The sequence below is a fragment of the Netta rufina genome (assembly GCF_964035555.1).
Source record: "Netta rufina genome assembly, chromosome: 13".
In the NCBI taxonomy this organism is placed as follows: domain Eukaryota; kingdom Metazoa; phylum Chordata; class Aves; order Anseriformes; family Anatidae; genus Netta; species Netta rufina.
In genome coordinates, this window is record NC_140136.1 from 5,051,596 (window position 1) to 5,070,775 (window position 19,180).

General features: G+C 36.4%; 1 protein-coding gene across 1 annotated transcript; it reads right to left on the minus strand.

Annotated features, from left to right (window-relative positions):
- Positions 1-2,535: 2,535 nt before the first annotated feature.
- On the minus strand, positions 2,536-17,377 carry BCO1 (beta-carotene oxygenase 1; the record flags this gene model as incomplete). Its single annotated transcript, XM_084294797.1, has 11 exons — positions 2,536-3,277; positions 3,972-4,083; positions 6,146-6,240; positions 6,880-6,982; positions 8,133-8,390; positions 9,241-9,461; positions 10,527-10,674; positions 11,533-11,680; positions 13,162-13,291; positions 13,580-13,708; positions 17,314-17,377. 11 exons carry the CDS (start codon positions 17,375-17,377, stop codon positions 3,105-3,107), a joined length of 1,581 nt encoding a protein of 526 aa, XP_084150923.1. The 3' UTR covers positions 2,536-3,104.
- Positions 17,378-19,180: the final 1,803 nt, after the last annotated feature.

Sequence of the window (19,180 nt, forward strand, 5' to 3'; positions counted from 1 at the left end):
AATACTACATACCTATCTTAAAGTATTAGAAGGCCACTTCTTCTGGCTTGGGTATAATTATCCAGACTGTCAAATGTCCTTATTCTGAGTAAGTACAGTGGAATGCAGAAATGTGGAAGCGATGCAGAGGAAGGCACATCCCCAGATCTCTTGGAGAGTATTGAAAACAGCGAGCACTGCATCCTGTGCTGCTGGTGAAAGATGTGTTTTGCTTGTTGTTATTAATACTTTGGTAATTGCATACCCAAGGGAGCAGTGGTTTAAATTATTGTGAAAGCTGCCATTGAGTGGCTTGGTTATTTAAAAAGAAAAACACTGGTTTGTGTCTGTGCCTCCTGCACAGACTATTATGTAGGAAAACATAGTTGTATTTCTGGTTTTTAACTTCTCTTAGTAAACAGTGCTTCTGCTTCCTCCTGCTGTGTATGTGGGGCAATGGGCAAGGTGTAACAGATAATATCCACTTTCAGAGAACAAATTAATTATTATGTTTTGTTATTTGTTCCATTTAATGAAGCTCACTGATAAAAAAAAAAGCAACAACAACAACAAACCACTCCTACCAACTAGAGGGCCATTTGTAACATCTTTCAAGTAACTATGTGTGTATACTGATGGCCTGATTCTTTTGCTCAACTGTTTTTTTCCTTTAAAGGAGCGATCTATCCATACTATTTTTATGTGAAATGGCTGTGTGTAGGTTCTTTTTATGCCATTACAATAACTCCACTAATTTTACTGGGCTGATTTTTGACTTAATTGGTACAAAAGAAGAATCAAATCTTTCTGTTCCTCAAGACTTCATTCACAGTAAAGGATGTCAGGGGAGCAAACCAAATGACAGACTCATTACCATGTGCCACGTTACCACAACAAAAAAACCACAAGCCATGCAGCCGCTTGGCAAAGCACGTATGCATTCCCCCTTGCTAGTGTCAGCCCAGAAATGATACTGTATATTACTGTACACATGCTAAATGTTTCATTACTATTCCAACTCCTAAAAACAGTCTCAAAGAAATTTGTGATTAGCTATATGGTCTGATCCATATTGCCTGGATCCATACGTAGGAGGATCTGGATCAAACACTGAGACTGGCAAATCCAAATTTACATCACTCTTTTTGTCTTCAGGTTGACTACAAACCTGACAAATCCTGTGCAATGTAGACCAAGTGAGTATGGCACACTTTAAAAAATCACATCCAAGACAAATTTGTACAGTTTATTTTCTACCATACTTCTACATGTATATAAATAAAACGTGCTTTCTTACACTATAGATAATCTGTCTGATTTGGTTTTATGATAAATATCCCCTATCATATCTTCTCTGCTAGTATGAATTAGCTCCCTAGAAATCAAGTAACTCCTGTATTCAGGAGAACTCATGATCATCTGAAAGCTTAACTCTATGAATTCTCAGATGAAATTCTGGAGACAGGCAAAGGAGTTGTCTAATAATGGTTAGACTTTTTATTTATGGTCACCTTTTAATTCCAGAAATATTTGTGGAGACTTGTGAAATATGAACATATACAGAATAAAAGAAACAGCATCACCCTTAACTGGTATTTTCCCAACATCCAAAGTCAGTCTGCCATTTCAATACTGCTTCTGTGTTATTTACAAAAATGGAATTCAATTTCTTATTTAGATTATAAAATTTATTAAATAGTAGGGGCAATATGCCTAGTAAACACTGAAGGTGACTATTTTTTGCAGACACATCTCACTGAGCTGTTTATTTCCATTTTCTGGAATTTGTAAACCTTTGAATAGCCCAAAGTGCTTACGTACACTCTACATCTGACCACAGTGATGTTTTTCACATTAAGATTAGGCTGTATATTCTATATGTACTGTAAACACATAGGCAAAGGGAGTTGGTACAGAGCAAGCAAGAACTGCAGGTGATGTTAGTTCAGTTGCTGCTCTGCTGTAAATATCTTACGTAATCATGAACAAGTCACCAAAGCCCAGGTGCTCATGTGATGGGGAGACAGAAAATAACAATGATTTCATTCTGCTTCCTACCTGTCAAACACAGTGAGTAGCAGGGACACTGAGAATAGGTACACAAAAGAAAGAGATACCCAAGTAGTTTGGTGACATGTACAGACCAGATGCACATCTAAAACAGGTGGAGGTATACCTAGTTTTCTCCATCAGTAAAGATACACTTTTAATCAGTAAATACACTTTTACCTAAACAAATTAGTGAATGTGTATATCTGAGTTCTGCTAGAAATACACTGCTCTTATCCATACACATACTATTAGTAACAGATTATTAGCAATATTAATAAATATTACATTTCTGTTTATCTTTTAGACAATGTAGTCATCTAATTACATGAAATGTCACGTCAGATATTCTCAAGGAAACAGGATTTGAAAACAAACTGCTTATAACATTAAGATTGAATAACACTGAAGTATAAATGAATGCTACATAAAATATTCAAGTTACTTGGTTTCATCATCATAAAAAGGAAAAATACACCAAGGAATTATTAGCAAAGCAGTTTTTTTTTTTTAGTTTCTAAATTAGGAAGTTGTAGCACCTGAATGTAATACTTAACTTTGGTTACAGTGGAGTTTAAGAAATCAAGCACCAAGAAAATGCATTGCTATGAATTCATATAATAGTATCATAGCAGATAGTTTAATGTGAGGTTTTCTAGCAGAAGACAACTTTCATCATGAACTACAGTCTTGAAACAATCCATGAAAATTTCATGAGCTGTAGACATATGTTATTTATCCCCTATATCACATTAAAAATACTGTACTTCATTTGCTCAGAAAGCTGTATTCCACTTAAATAAAACTACCTTTGTCTCCTATTCCTTCCCCCACAACAGTAGCACTTTTTAAAGACTGATCATTCTTCTTTTGGAATAGTTATATGCCAGTTGTGCATATCATTATTTGTAATAAAAGTCATTTGCTATCTCTTAAAATGGATTATATATAGTTATTTAAGATAATGTATATAGTCATTTCTTGCCATAATATAGTTGCTCCTGAATGACAAAAGGGGTATTATTCCACATTCAGTAGAGGGTTGTCTCAGTCTGTGTAATAGGATAAATAGCGTTTTACTCAGTCTCAGTCTTCAAAGCTTTCTCTGGTATAAACATTCCATGCAGGTCCAGATGCATTTCCACGTTTACTCTGGCTCGGCCCAGTTCTGTGAATGTTTTAGCATCCAAGATGAGTAGGAAGGGTGCCTCCTTTGGATCAGATGTCACAACACAGGTCAAAACAACACCTGTGACATACAAATGGAGAATTAGAAGCACATACTAATTACACGAAGCAGAAAAGATAACACTATCAGGAAATTAGTGTTGTTTCTTAAGAATCTGAGAACACAAACTGAAGGTGCTTATGACACGAAGAAGTCTGACTGAGAGAGCTAAAGGACTAATGAATGGTTCTCCTCTGTGCTTTTTCCTAGTCTGCCTGCAGTTCATTAGGACGAAAACAAACAAACACCGAATTATGTCCTTGACAATCTTGTTGGGCAGCTGAGCAGTGAAACTTGGGACACATCCTTTCAGCTATTTATCATTTGCCTTTGCACGAAATTGCCTCAGAACACAACTGGATCGAGATTACAGGGATACTTGCAGTGCCACTTCATGTTCTCATCTGGTAACAATGACTTCCCACTGCTTCAGCTTCTCCTAATGATAAAGCCAGTTCCAGTTGGCTCTCTGGACAGTCCTAAGCATTAATTTCATTGTTTATGGGCAGACTGGGACTTCATGCAAGCTGATTTTGCTCTATTGTTTGTTTTTCATTTTCTTTTATCTGCAGGAGGAAAATGGGTGGTACCAATTTTAATCTGTCTGTGGAAGCATCAGCCTAGCTTTCTTGTCATGACTGACAACAATGAAACTTTTAAGATTTAATACAAAACTTGTGTAAATCCAACTTTCAGAATGTTGTTACAATTTTACCATCATCCTCTTCTCTTGCATCGGGGCTGGGAACAAAAATGGGCTCAGATGGCCAGCAGTGGTCAGCTCTCCAGTGCAGCATTTCCTTTGTTTGGACATTCAGTTTTGCAATCTGAATCATTGTGGACAGAAAAGAAAAATGTCAGTGACCCAGACAATGGTTTATTCCAAAGGTACATCATGAACAGACTGCGGGCATGGGGGAGCAACGCTAAGAGTTGAGGAGCAATGAGGGATGTGGCATCACAGAAAGGAAATACTTGGAAAATGTTAAACTTTGGAGTTGTGTTTAGTGGCTGCATAAGCATAAAATGATCTTTTAATTTTATAAGGACTATTTTACTTCAGCAGTGTTAAAAGAGACACAGATACCATTTCATTAGATTACAATTGCATAAGGGCTTTAAGTGTTTTACAAACACAAATAGGTCATAAGATCTATTTACTCTGCATCATGGGTAAATATTACTCTCGCTATACAGACGAAGAGTGCATGGCACCGAACATGTAAGTGACTTTCCTGAAATTACTGCAGTTCTGTTGTAAAGCAGGAAACAGGATTTAAACCTTCCAATTTCTAATCCTGTGAATTATTTTCCTTTTGTTGTGACCTCAATATTTATCAAGGCCTTCTATTGTTAACTAGGGTATATATGCCAGAACAAAGGCTATTAGTAGTGATGTAAAGGTTAAACCAATGGGCAAGAATGCCACACAGATACTGGTACTAACTGAAGGAACAGCGTGCAGATTTTATCACGTTAATGGGTCAAGTGCCTGACCAAACCAGCTTCCAGCGCGGACACGTGACATTTTCACCTCAGTTCTATTAAGGGCTTTTCTCTACCCATCCAGATACAGTTTTCTTCTTTTCTCTTTTGATGTTTAGTCAGAAAAATAACTTCACACAAAAATGAAATATTCAGGCACTGGAGGAAGAATCTTCTATCCAAGGTGACAGCAGTTTTGCTTACAGACTTTACAGAAGGATCATACGTGGTTGTTGCTGTGACTACATTCATTAAAGACTAACTGATGTGAAAAAAATCTAACATCTTCTATATTGCTATTTATATTTGACAAGCAGGGATTATCTGCACTGGAAATCACAAACTTGCATATTTGCGTGAGCTACTGTCAGATGTGCTGCAATAAATTTTCTTGCATCATGCAGAAATCCAGCTTTATTTTGTAATCATTTGTGGTAATTATATAGAAGAACCCACAGCGATCTCAATTTGCTCTCAGAACAGTAATTGTAAAGAGTGAGTTGACTGTACAATACTCTTACCTTCAGCTAGTAGTACTTTGCATCTTAATCTATTTGTTTTCTAGGCTGTCTCCTGAAAGGCTGGCATCATGTGTACACAAAGAATGCATTTACTATCCTCTAACGCTCAACTAGTTCTCTAGCAAAAGGTAAAGCTTTCTGAAAAAATTGATATTGCTACAACTTCTTTTTTGTTTGTTTGTTTGTTTGATTTTTTTTGTTAGTATTCTTAAGGGGAAAAAATATTTATTACAGATGTGTGTCTGCCTAGTACTCTTTTTCCTTTCCCTTACTGTCTTTGGAGATTTTGGTACATAACTGAAGTTCAACCTAATTTAGCAGAAAAATGAGGGCCTCAGTAACTATAGTGTTCAGAAGACTTGGTGGAAATAAAAAGCTGGATGAGGAAGCCTGAGTTTATTAATACTTCATAAGGGGAACAGTACTACATGAGCTTACCCGTAGGAGAATTTAGGCGTTCCATATTTCTCCGCATGTGAATGACTCACCAATGGGAAAGGTTTTGACAGAAACCAATTCGCTGTTGAATGCAATCTCAAGTCATACCCATAAGAAAGTGTTTGTTTGTTCTTTATTGTTCCCACAGTTTGGCCCAGGGAGGCTGTTTTAATCATACAAGTAAGCTAACGATGTCCAGCTTTTCATCTCCCTGCTTTCAGGTGTTGAAGTTTACAAACATAGTACACAACTGCAAGGTTTTGCTGTCTGGAAAACCAAGGTTTAACAGTTTCAGTCCTGGCCTCAGAACCATACACTTGCATGTATGAATGCAGATGAGGCTATATTTTGGGCCAGACTAATAAACCATGGTTTACTAATAACCGTTTAAATTTGATTTGTGTTACATAAATACATTTCCTGACTTTGTACATGTTAATGATACCTTTGTAGGAACTGGACTCCACTGGACTTCCGTTGCATAGACGTACGTGTATTTTTTGCCATTATATCCATAGTTGATGTGAGGCAGTTCTATCCCTAGGTATAACAAAGGTCAAGACTTAGGAACAAAAGAAGAAATATATTTCAAATGTACATTTACATGTGCCAATTTTCAGGAAATGTTACTCTATGAAAAATTTTGACAGGATTTTAAACAGGTGTTGCATATATTTTGTATGTCTGAACTTTTAAAAAGCCAAAGATGTATATTAACAGAGCACAATTAAGCCAGGGTTGTTGGTTCAAGAATGACAATTTTTCATTCTTAGGGATTCATTATATTGGATTTTTTTTTCATAAATACATCAATCAGAAGTGAATATTTGAGATATAATCAGACACTGCCATTCAAAGAAATGACTTTCACTTTAAGTAAATGTATACTTTTTACATATTCCTGTTAACACACATACACATACACACACACACTCAAGTTTAAAAATCCACTTTCAAAGGTATACTTCATAAAATACATAACTAAAGTTACTGCTTATAACAGACCAATTTTACTCCTTGTAACAGGTAGATTTGCGAGCCATATTAGTCACTGTAAGATCAGACTTGGGACCCTAAAATAACTGTTAGACTTTATTAAAATGAGCTGTTAAGCATTATTAGAATGCACCTATGTGTAAGTGTGTAAGAGAAAGTATTTGTGTAATGGATATGCCTCACCTTCACATAATATTTCAGGTTGGCAATAGATGCTGCCATCTTTCTCTTTTACAGCAGTTGCGGAAGTTGGAAGTGTAACTAAATTAGAACCTACTTCTGCATCCTGAAAGAGACATATGCTGAAAATGTAATGTGTTTTTATGAATATGCTTCTAATTTAGACCTTTCATCAGGTTTGATATTAATATAGACAACTAGGGGGTTAAACAAGTATTACAGCTACAATAAGTTCCTTCATAATGGCATTTATTCTGTAACATTAGACACTGACCTTTTCATTAAAAATCTTAATATATCATCGTGTAACCATTTTGGATTACACTGAGCATTTAGAAAGATTTAGATACACATGGTTATGTTCCAGAAACACAATAAATAGATTATGTAGATTGCAAATTTAATTAATGAAGATGGGTTTTAAAGAATTAGGTAGGAAATTCCCACTAAAAGTCACCAAAGGTTAGTTTTTTTGCATCTGCTATTAATCAAATGCAAAAATAAGTGTGATCCATTCATGTTTTTAATGCTATTGCTGAATTTTTAAGATTGCAGGGTAGGTAGGATAGCTGGTGTGATCCAGCACATCCTTTGCTATTGCTACATGACTGTTTTTGAGACAAGAAATAAAGCAAGATTCTAAGATGTAGATGGAAAAAGTATTATCCATTCTAAATGTATCAAGCAGAAACTTGCCCAAGTTGCTGGGCAGTATAAAATCTTCCCTGCAAGCAGTGATGTAAAATTATGTTTTAAATTAAACTGAAAGATAAGATCATTCTTCTTTCTGGTAAACTCAAACTTAAATTAAATCTTCTAATTTTAATAAAACTATTGCAACAGTGGAGAATGTGAATATATTGTATATAGGCTTCCAGTAAAGTGGAAGAAACAGATTGTGCAAAACCTTATGCATGCCTTTCTAGCCAACAGTTAGGTTGGTATACCTGCTTATATTTGATAGCATGTTACAAGTAGTTGCACAGGTATGGAAATTATATATGCTCAAAAGCCTTTTTCTCCATAAAGAAAGGCATCAGGACCTAGATCCACATAACTGTATGTCCAACTGCTCCTTGCCATTTCTCACAGTATATAAACAAAACAAAACTCCTGCACACTTTGTGAATATGTTATTTTTAAAGAATCAGAATTTTGCACAAAAGGGCTGGCAACTAATAATTCACCCATTTTTCTAGTTGATAAATTTTAAATTATTGATCAAAGAACAAGTTAAAAAATCATTTTCTTCCTACCTTGTCATACTGCAGAGGAACAACAAATCGCTTGCAGGTTGGGATGGAGGTAAGCTTGTTGTTCTCTTCAAAGTCTTTACTCATTTTTTTTAAGTAAAACATGTCATATAAGCTATTGTCTGTGTAGGCAATAATATCAAAAATAATGTGGCCATCCTCTTCATAAGCATTTACATGGTGATAAAGCACCAGAGCATCCGTATAAAACTTGGTGGATACATCTTTTTTAGTCTTCCTGTCTACAAAGTGAAACCACGTCTGAAAGGCAGCAAACATTATTTAAAACCATTACTGAATGATCAACAAACAGTTATTTAGGAAAATGTTTTTCAACAGGTAGCCATCTACATTCTAAAGCACTGTCTGTCTCTACTGAAGCATATTAAGAATTCCAGATTTGCTGCTAGGAGGCAAGAACTTCCAACCTAAAGACCAAAAAAATTCAGGAGTAAAATGAGTGTACAAGTGCTCTAAACTCATTTAACTGTTGCAAATTACTGTTTGGACTAGGCTGAGGATAGAAGTTTTCCAGTAAACCTGGAAAATCCCCTGGCCCATTTTTAATTTAAATAACTTTGTCTTAGTTCAGAGTTTGTACTATTCTTTGCTGGTCCACTTGACCCTAGCATGCTCCACTTGTTCATGGACACAAAATGTGGAAATAAGATCCTCAGAACACACTTTTTTTCCCCCCTCAGTTGCCACAATGAATTCAGGTTTCTTCACCAATCTGGCTCTCATACATGATGCAATGGATCTAGAGCAGACTTCACCCACACTATACAGCGTTCTTTTTGGAGCAGGAGCAATTCTGTGTTGGGGATGATAGTGCATTTTTAATTTTCTCTCCTGGCACACATTATTTCTAACAATGCCCAACTATCCTCTTTCTCAAGCACTTCAGCATCAGTATTTATTTGTGAAACTTTGGAGATGGGAGAAAATATTAAAAAATGTGACTTCTAATAAAAAATGTGAAACATGAAAATCAGTTGTTGAAGAAAAAAAAAAGGTTATTACTTAAATTAATGAACCAGATGAAAGACAGAACAATGTGGAAGAGATTGCTGGCCTGGCTGACTCCATTGCTCAGCATTAGAAAAAATACCTTATCATCCTTATGGAAGGCAAGGCAGGAAGCCCAGTTCACACCTCGGATGTAAGCAGTTGCCATTTTGACAATATCCAGTTTCAATGGCTGCTCTATGAACACAATATAGTTTTCTGTGATTCCAAAGCTATGGTAGTAGCTTGGGTGGAGCAGCGAGCGAGAAGGGATGGAGCATACCACTTCCATGTGTTTAAAACAAGATTTGTTCTTTTCTGTTTCTGAACATAAATGATAAAAAATAAGATTACATTTACAATAAATTCCAATTCAATCTTGTGCTTGGATTTTTCCCACATAAGCAGTAGGTAAGTATAGGTTCCTCTCAGTTTTATTTGCATTTTCCTGTTTAGAAAATGGCTTGTTTCCTTCTGCAGAATTAACATAGAAGGTTGCATTTGAGTGAAGCAGCACAGTACCACAATGCCAGATCCATTCAGACAGAGACCTCTTGTCTCAGTGTTTGACTCCACTGATAAACATTTTCAGAAGTTCCTGAAGGAGAAAGCTGTTCAATTAAATCAGCAGCTTTACATGGGGTTTCAAATGCCCCCATGGTTTTGAACTTATTTTTATAGAGATGTTCCTGTTCAATCTATAGTGACTTTGTTTGAGCCCCAGCTAGGAATAACAAACATCTTTCAACTATGGAAAGTCTCTTGGTTGTTCACACATGAGGACAGACATCACATTAGCAGCTGGTTTTAAACCATGTATTGCCTTGAAGGAAAAAGAGCAAGTGATTTGCACTGTGAACAATGGATAATATTTCAGCAAGCCCTAATGTAGGCCAGGTTAGAGAGGAAATAACTTCATATTAGGTACTATTTGGTTTTATGCTTCCCTGTAATCACTGTATAAGTATTTTAAGTATTCATTTATCAAGAAAAATGAATTTTACTACTTCAAACTGTAGAATACTACCTGACAGACAAAATTTTTTTCTGTTCACACTCCCTCTACACAAGGTATAGAAATTCTTGTAGAAGAATTAGTTCACTGTAGTGAATATCTAGTGATAATCAAAGTAGAATTCTTTTAAAAGCAAACTCTAAAAGCAACGATCTTCAGACTGAAACATCCTGTTTATATAGTATTCAAGATGAACCTTTGTAATAACATATATTCAGACAGGCTAAGCAGTTAACACTAAGTTCACACTACATTAAAATTAAAAAAATAAGCATTGTATGTTTCTGGAAGAGCTGTATTGTCTCCCTTTGACCTCACAAGAAAAGAATCTGCCAACATGTTTCTAAAAAATACTGACAAAAGACAGATCTTACCTGGCACAGAGGAAGGAATCTTAAATAAAAGGTATTTTGTTTTCCCTTTGTCAACAATTGAAGTACCCATGTTGAGAATATTTCCAGCACTGTCGTGGTGTGGATGAGAAGTTGCCACATTTACAGCTATATATTTGTTGTAGTCAACCTGGAAAATGATACAATAGGAGATTTTAGAGATGCATAGGGGTATTTAAATTAATCATAGCTAACACCCCCAATCCACCAGCCTTTCAACACTGGTAGCCTTCCACTGATGCCACCCAAATGCCTTGAAATTTCAACACTTCAGTCAAATGAGTTATGCAAGTACTCAAATGATTTCCTAATTCAAGGCTAAAACAAGGTACAAAATCTGAATTACATTCAGATCTTCCTTGTAGCCACATAAGACAACAGGAGGATTGGCTAAAGAAGCTACTCCACAGATGCTCATTTCTTCCTGAAAGCAGTTTATTTAATAGCACTATGAGACTAGCAGTTTCTGGAGTAAAAAGATTTGTATTCAATTTAGAGCTTGGGAATTGTACTTAAACTTTAATGCATGGTAGGAAAACTCAGTGCATATTTCAATATGTCAAGATTTGCTTTTAATAATACCTTGCATGAGGTGTTGAAAAGTCATCATATATAAATGACCTACTGAATTATTAATTATGTAAATCACTTGATAACTACAGATACATAATAATGGGAATCATCCAAAATAATCACATCATAAGCACAATATGTGGTATTTTGTCTGCAATTGCGTACAATTATGAAATTGCCCAAAGCCCAGCTTTTCCCTAAACTGCCTGTGATTTATTTTTGAACTCCTGAGTTCTCAAATGAACTGGTATCTTCACTATTTCACTTTACCATGACTTCAAAAAAGTATTCTGTGCTAGTAAGGAAATAGTAGAAGGAGAAATGTATCTTTCCAACTTCGTGTACTGATTCTTATAAATCAGCCTGAAACTGAATTTGTTAGAAGGAACCAGAGTGACACACAGCCATTTAATACCTTCTCTAGAGTCTCCAGAGTCTGCGGATTAATTTTTCTGATGAAGTTAGTCTCACTGGTAGCATAATAATCATCCCCACATTTCATAATGTTGATCAGGCAGTTGTCTGTGAACTCGGGAATGGTGTGAGACAAGTATGAGAATGCCCTGCAGAGAGGAAAGTTTCATATTGGTTCATTAGATAAGCTGCAGCTGTACTTGCTTTTACCCCATACGAAGCAGAAGTCACCCTGTGCAGTGCGGACTGTGCACAGTAGCAGGTTAATGGAGCTGGGTCTGTCTCTCCCCTGCTGTGTCCTCTTCTGGCAGCTCTTCCACTGCCTCAGTGGACAGCGTGAAAGGTAGAGGAGATGAAGTTCTGCAACACCATTAGCCTGGGGGAGGATTAAGGACATGTATGTATGAAACTGTTTTTCCATGCACAAATGGACATTCAGGTCCAGTCCTGCCGACAGCTGTGAGATAGCCACTGCTTTATCAAGATGGGCTAATTACACGCTCTCCTGTGCATACCTCATGAGAATTTGGCCTAACAGTTTCTACCTAAAAGCTATTAGGTTTTTCAGGGTGTGCCCTCATAAAATAACTTGATTTATGTACTCGCTGATGGTATATTTTTGTTGCCAGCATTATCCCTTATCACAATTGTGATTTCAAAGTAGATCTGATTTCATGTATAGGCTTCTGTGACAGTTCTCCTTACTAGTGTAGGATTTTATCATAGTCATTTGAAACCATGACAAAGTTGCTCCTATCCCTTATAGACTTAAAATGCCAGTGTTATCCTATTACTGTAGAAAGAAGAAAAAAAGCATCTTCTGTCAGAGTAACAACTCACAATGTATCAAAGTTATAGTTATTTTGCAATAACTATCCATGTTTATGGTCTTACCAAGCATGTAATTTGAGGTCATTAGATGTAGTTCAGCCAGGAATAAAAGATGGATGAACTACTTGCATTTGCCATATAAAGGCAATTTTACAGGCTCATAAATAGCCTGTCATCCTTTCTAGCACTATGAAAGTAGCTATTGCAATGACCCCGAGCGGTTGTGATTTTGAACATAAGGTTAGCTCAGGTCTTTGGGTGCAGTACTTCAAAGCACTGCCTGTGACTCAAGAAACAATTGAAAATTTTCTTCACTTTCGTTTTGGGAGCTGGGAGTGTAGAAATGGCCTTTAATACAGCAGGTTTTTATTTATTTATTTATTTCAGTCATGGACGATTTTCATCTTTCTGCAGAATAAATTTTGAATTAATACTTTCCCCATCTCTTCATCTTTTCCTTTCTTTCTTGCTGCTTCTCCCCTTACAGAATATCAATTTAATAAAATTCCATGAAACACATGGAAAATATTTGTTTTTTCAAAATTACAATGAAATCTACTTGCACTAGTGAATAAAACAGACAATATTACTGATGAAGTGGATTTAGAATATTTGCCTTAGACTAACCCATAGAGTGTATGTTACTGGCTGTATCCTCCTGGCCTTGTCAGTAGCTGGTAATTGTAAATTTACAAAACAGATTTCATGTTTGTATATATGCATCAAGGGTAAACAGAAAGACATCTGTGCTGGAGAGAGAGGTAGATAGCAGAATCTTGTTGGAAAAAGCATTGCTTACTTGGCAAATATGTTTTTGCATGGATCTGGATAAGCCATAGTTCCAAATTCAGACACCACGATTCGGTTTGCTTCTATATTGCAGTTGTATGAGTCACTTCGGAGATACTTACTTCTGTAGTAGACTTCACCTGACAAAGGTCAGACAGGTTTCAATCATTTCATACTGAGCTCTTTTGAACATTACCACAGACAAAGCCAGAGAAAGAACCTGTCAAGCAAATATACTTTAGCAAAGAAAAGCTCGCTGTGGCAGACTCACCAGCCACATAACACCTACGTGTACTATTTTTTTTGCAGGGTTATAGCCAGACACCTGGAACATTTTAATGCTAATCAAACTTAAAAGAGAATTAGCAATGTAAAACACCGAGATTTGGCTTGTTGAGCTTTTTGTAAACTGACATGCCATAACTTACCATTTTTAAATGTAAAGCTATGCAGCAGAGCCAAGCCATCAAACCAGTGGTTATATTTAGTGTCCCCTATCGTGTGCATCCCTGGGCCATTTCGGAGAAGTATCCCTTGCAACCAAGTGGGCAACTGACCTGCAAACAAAAATGACATTTCAGTATTCATTCATTTAGGGAAGGGGCATGCTACAGGACAGTTTTCCTAAGGGCATAGGCTTCATATAGGTAGATGGACTATAGGGCTAAGTCCAGATTTGTAATAGCATATAATTACGTTTGAGTTTTGGCTAACTAAAATATGACCTGATCAATAGTGTGGCACTAGTAATATTCTGCATAAATACCAATATATGAGATTACCACATGAACAAGAGATTGCTGGAATGTAATTTGCTAAAAAACAGGAAGTAAATAAAGTTGGACCTTTCTTCCTTGCACTCAGATATTAAAGTGATGTGTATAAACCCTTTTATTCATGCCAGGAAAAGCTAGAGCTTATCATAAATAAACATATTTTATAGGATATATGACTTGTACTGCCCTTCAGTATATCAATTTAAGCTTTAGGCTAAATGAATTCCAGTAAAAAGTTCTTTAATTAAATTACATAGCATATTGTAGTGTCATTTTGGGAGTGCATTTGTGACATTAGTCATAATGTTGGGGTTTTGAACACAAAGAGTGGGTAGAAATATTATACTGAAAATGTGTAAGTATTATTAAGGTTTGAATACAAAACGTTCCTCATCAAATCCCTGCGGGAAATACATTAGCTATCATTTGACATAGAGAATAACAACAATTAAAGAATGTCTTTAGGGTTAAAGAGCTGAGCAGAAGCATATCAGATATGAAATTAAAACCTTCACTTGCTTCTTTGTGTGTATGTCTCCTGAGGGAATATTTATGATCACATACTATACTCCTTTTCCACACAATCTCTGCAGTGAACACTGTCTCTACATAAAGAAGCTGCTCAGAAATTTAATTCTCCTTACAGTCCAATTTGTGACCCCATGTCAAATATGTCTTTAATAATTCTACCTTTAATAATTCTACCTTTGCAACAGATAGAAATGTCCACCCATTAAAATATTCAATTTTGTCAAAGTTGATGCAATTGTGGAGAAGTAGTGATGGTTTTGTTGTAAGGCTTTCTGAGATCCTAAAGGGGCTTTGACCACTTTCCAAGAGAACAATTCCTGAATTTTGACCATTGTAGGTAAGGGAGGCAAGGACGTTTGCCATTTCTTCAAATAAATGACGTTAAGCATAAACCATCCAAATGCAAGGAAGGATATACAGTAAAAGCCAGCTTTGCATAAATATATTGTCAGTCAGGATAGCTGACTAATATTGTGTGCCACAATACTCACACAACTTCATTACAGTTACAGATCTGGAATACATTAAGAAGAGAAAAAATGTTGACACAATGGATTTGCATTTTATCATTATTATTGCATTTTGCAAGAGTTTTGAAAACCAAACACTGGGTAAATGTTTGTGACTAGCAAATGAAAAGACTGCTTCGGAGGAAACAGATTTAGAAAGAAACTAAATATTCAAGGTAGATACATATTTTTTGCTTGGCTGATTACTAAGCATTAATTACTAAACAAATTTAGTCTATTTATATGCCTCAAATGCAAGTGTTTCTCTTGTTGTCACTTCCCTTTCTAGTTTTCTGTTATTTGCAAATAGAAGGTTGTAGATTCTGCATTTTCTCCAGAACTATTGACAACTGCAGTATGGTGAGTGTAGTCTTATGTGCTCCTACCCTCTTACCAATGTCATTTAAGACTGGAAATCTATACAGTAAGCCTGAACTGCTGGTCATGCACCAGCAAACCTTTTGGTAACACTGAGTTGAGGCTAACTGCATGTGTTTTGCTGCAACCAGTCTTTCCTTCCCTCCAGCAAAAATATAATACTTCTGCTGCATTTCAGGTCTTGTGGGATCACTTCTGTTTCGGGGCCCATCATTCAGGAAAAGCAGATATTTCTGTAATTCACTGAACGTCTTGCAGCTTCTAGGGCTAAAAAATTTGTTTAGTTATTATTCCTGTCTATCAGAATAAAGATGCCCAAGAAGTTGCAGGACAAGCCAACAAAATAATTTCCCTTCAATAGGTAATCAGGGAAAAAAGTGATCTTCTGTTTAAAGCACTACAAAACTGATGCAAATTCTCTAACTCTTGGCATAATTCAGTGTAATTTCTGGCATACTTCCAGTACAAAAAGCAGGGAGCAAATTGGCATCTACTGAGGTTTTCAGATCAAAATTTATCTTAGTGGGACTTAAATATAACAGTGGGTACTGATCAGCATCCTAAAGTGCCTAAGTAGCTTTAAAAACGTGTGCCTTGTATCTTTTTTGCCTCATGCTTTTACCTAAAGCAGCAATAATGATACTTTTCTGTACTGTGTGAGGACATGAACTAACACAGTAAAATCTCCAAATATTTGGAAGATTATTAAGAATCAGAGCAATCAAGCCTTGTGTGATCACATGGCTGCACAGTCTTTAGGACAGTAAGAGCTAAATTATTTCTGACGTCAGTAATATGGGGTCGTATTTACAATGTACTTATTGAGTAACAAGGAGCCAAAACATAGGCAGAGCTCAGGGCTAGCTAAATATTTGAAGAGGTCTGGGTTCTCTTTAATTTTCATTAGTGGTAAATACTGATTCATCATTACCAATGAAGTAATATTTTGTATACTTAATTTTATTTACTGAACTATTCAGTCTTTGTTTAAATAAACCATTCCATAGTGTAGATCAGGTATGGTCAATAGTTTTGTTTGCAAACAACTTGAAATGTTTTCAATAGAAAGATTTTATTCCAAGTGACAAAAATTAGAAAGGCATAAAATCACCTCAAATTAAAACAATGCACTTTGACTTGAAACACAATCTTTTTCAGTTCAGCCATCAAAATGAACAACAGCAACATCATGCAAGTTGTAATTGCCTGCTTTTATATAGCCTACCTGGGAACTGACTTTAAAATTGGCATTAGATGCCTGCTATTTCTTAGACTATATGCTACAAAATACACAGCATACATCTATTGAATTGGGGTTCTCAGCAACAAACATCTCCCACAGCTGTAGGAAAAAACTCTTTGCCTCCCTCTTCTGTAGTGTAAAACAAGGAGTAAAAATGTTAAGTTGATCAAGCATTCATCCCTAGAAAGCCACTTTAAGCTATCTTGCTGGAGGACACTGCATTTTTTACTGGAGTGCCTTCTGAACCATCTTTTTAACAGCACACAGTGGCATGTGTTACTGCTGCTTATCTATTTAGAATTACTATTGCTAAAGTGTCCCAGTTTTAGCAATCCTCTCCAGGATGCAAGGAACGGCTGAAAGAACAGCGAGAGGGTAGCGAAGGGTTATGGCGAAGAGAAAATGAAAGTCTAAACAGAGCCATGGGGGAGGGGGTGTCACCAGATTAAATTCTGAGTCTTGTCCCTCACTGCCGACTTCAGTGAACCCTGTTCAAACAGACTTTCTGGAAAAATACACAGAAATACCCATAAAGGAAGAAAAATCCCCCAGTCAGGGGCACAAATAAGATCTGAGTTCAGTCCTTTAAACAAAGTTCGCTGACATTTCTCCCTTTCTCGGTTTCCTCCTTCCGTGCTGTTTCGGGTGAACAAGTGTTTCAATGTTTACAAATTTGAAAACACCAAAATAACTACGTGTATTTGACGAGATTTGCATTCACTTACCTTGCACCTCGGCTTTTATGGGCTCTGGATGTTCTTCTTTGTTTTTACTAAATATCGTTTCCATCTCTCATGTAATCAAACGGTTTCTGTGTCCTCTACCCAGCTGTTCCTGCAGGCGTAGCAGTCCCCTCCTGTCTGGGCTAAGAAAAGCTCTTTCCTGTTACATAGAAGGATAAGGTCAAAGTGTAACTCGAGCTAGTGGCTAGTGGCTTATAGATCGATTTATAATAGTTGATCTTTAATCCTTAACACATACACTATAATACTTGCACGTTCTCCTTAACTCTTTCACTAATTCAACGGAAGAAAAATGTAACCTGCCTTTTTGCTTTCTGTGAACCTACCTCAAGCAGCCACACACACCAGAGGAGTCAGGTAAAATGAATCTGAAGCATCACCTTCAACACTGCAGAGAAAGTTTTAGATATTTTATAGGGTGTTTGCCCCAGCTGGCAGGAGCAGAGACACAAATAGAAGAAATGTCTACCCACCATTCTGAATATGGCTTTTTGGAACTGACAAACATGTGGGGTGTCATCATTTTCTTTCCATGCTGTGAAATTTAAACTGGGCTATTCTATTAATTAACAAAATACCATCACTGAATGGCCATGTGCTTTTTTCATTATATACAAGCTGAGTGTGATCTGAGTGGCACACCTTTGAATTAAACATCTTTTTACAAATAAATATTGTAACATATTGTCCCATATGTGACCTGATTCCACCTCGTTATTGGCTTCTTGGAGTCTCTGTGAAAGTATGGCAGGAATAATTAAAAAGAAGGGGGATTTTTAACTTCATGCATTTGTTTCGAGATAAGGTACTTAACTGAGTTCAACGTTGCTAATTTTAAAATCCTCTAGGAAAAGAATTATTTCAATATAAAGCATGTGATTGCAGAACAAGTCACAGGCTCCATTGAACATGAAGGATAAAAAGATTCTTTGCACAATCATATATTATGCAATTTCATATGGGGTTACCCTAAAATCCGATTTTTTCGGCTAAATCACTGTTGTTCCCAAAATGTTTTAACATCCATTAAGTCTCACGGATCATTCATAAATATCCATATTCATTTTACTGAAAACACAATTTGCGCTGTGGTGACTGCTGTGACTCACTTGTTATACACATATATTGCTCCTCTCATCGTTACCACCGTTTTTGATGACTTATCTTGGGAAATCATCAAGACAGCATGCCTTTGTCTCCATTTGGACAGCACTAACAGAAACGGGTGACTCCAAAAATAAGAAGCCAGATAAAAAAGAAAATAGGAGGGTTGGATTTGTTGGAGTCAGTAGTATCTTGAGTTCTCTTCCAACCTAGAAATTCTGTGATTCTGTGATTCTGTGATTAATAAAGAAACAGCGTGTTTGAAACAGGAGGCTGTAGGAGACAGAAGTGTCAAAGTCCCCACACGTACACACATGCTGACATACGTACATAAATATCTACATGTATATAGACACACGTGCATTTGTGTGCTTTTATAGAGAGATGTAGACTTACTTGTATATGAAAAGCCAGCTAAGGGATTTTTTCAGCAATGCTGGAGGGTGAAGAGGATCTGGCAAGAAAACAAAGCTAATTCTGCTTCCCCTAAGCCACAGGGACATTTTGCCTGTCCCTGGTATTATGCTCTTGTTTAGTATGTTCTCTTCAGCACATCTTCCGCAGCTCTTAATGCTCTGGTTTTAATTGTTTGACCTGTGCCTCATAGAAACAGACGTTGTGTGAGTCGTCTGATCTGTAGCAGTGCTATTTACGTGCAGCAAGCAAGCAATAAAAGGATTACTGCAAAACATTTTTGCCCTTCTTTACCCTGCTTATGTAGTTTAAGATTCAGCTAACATAAGAT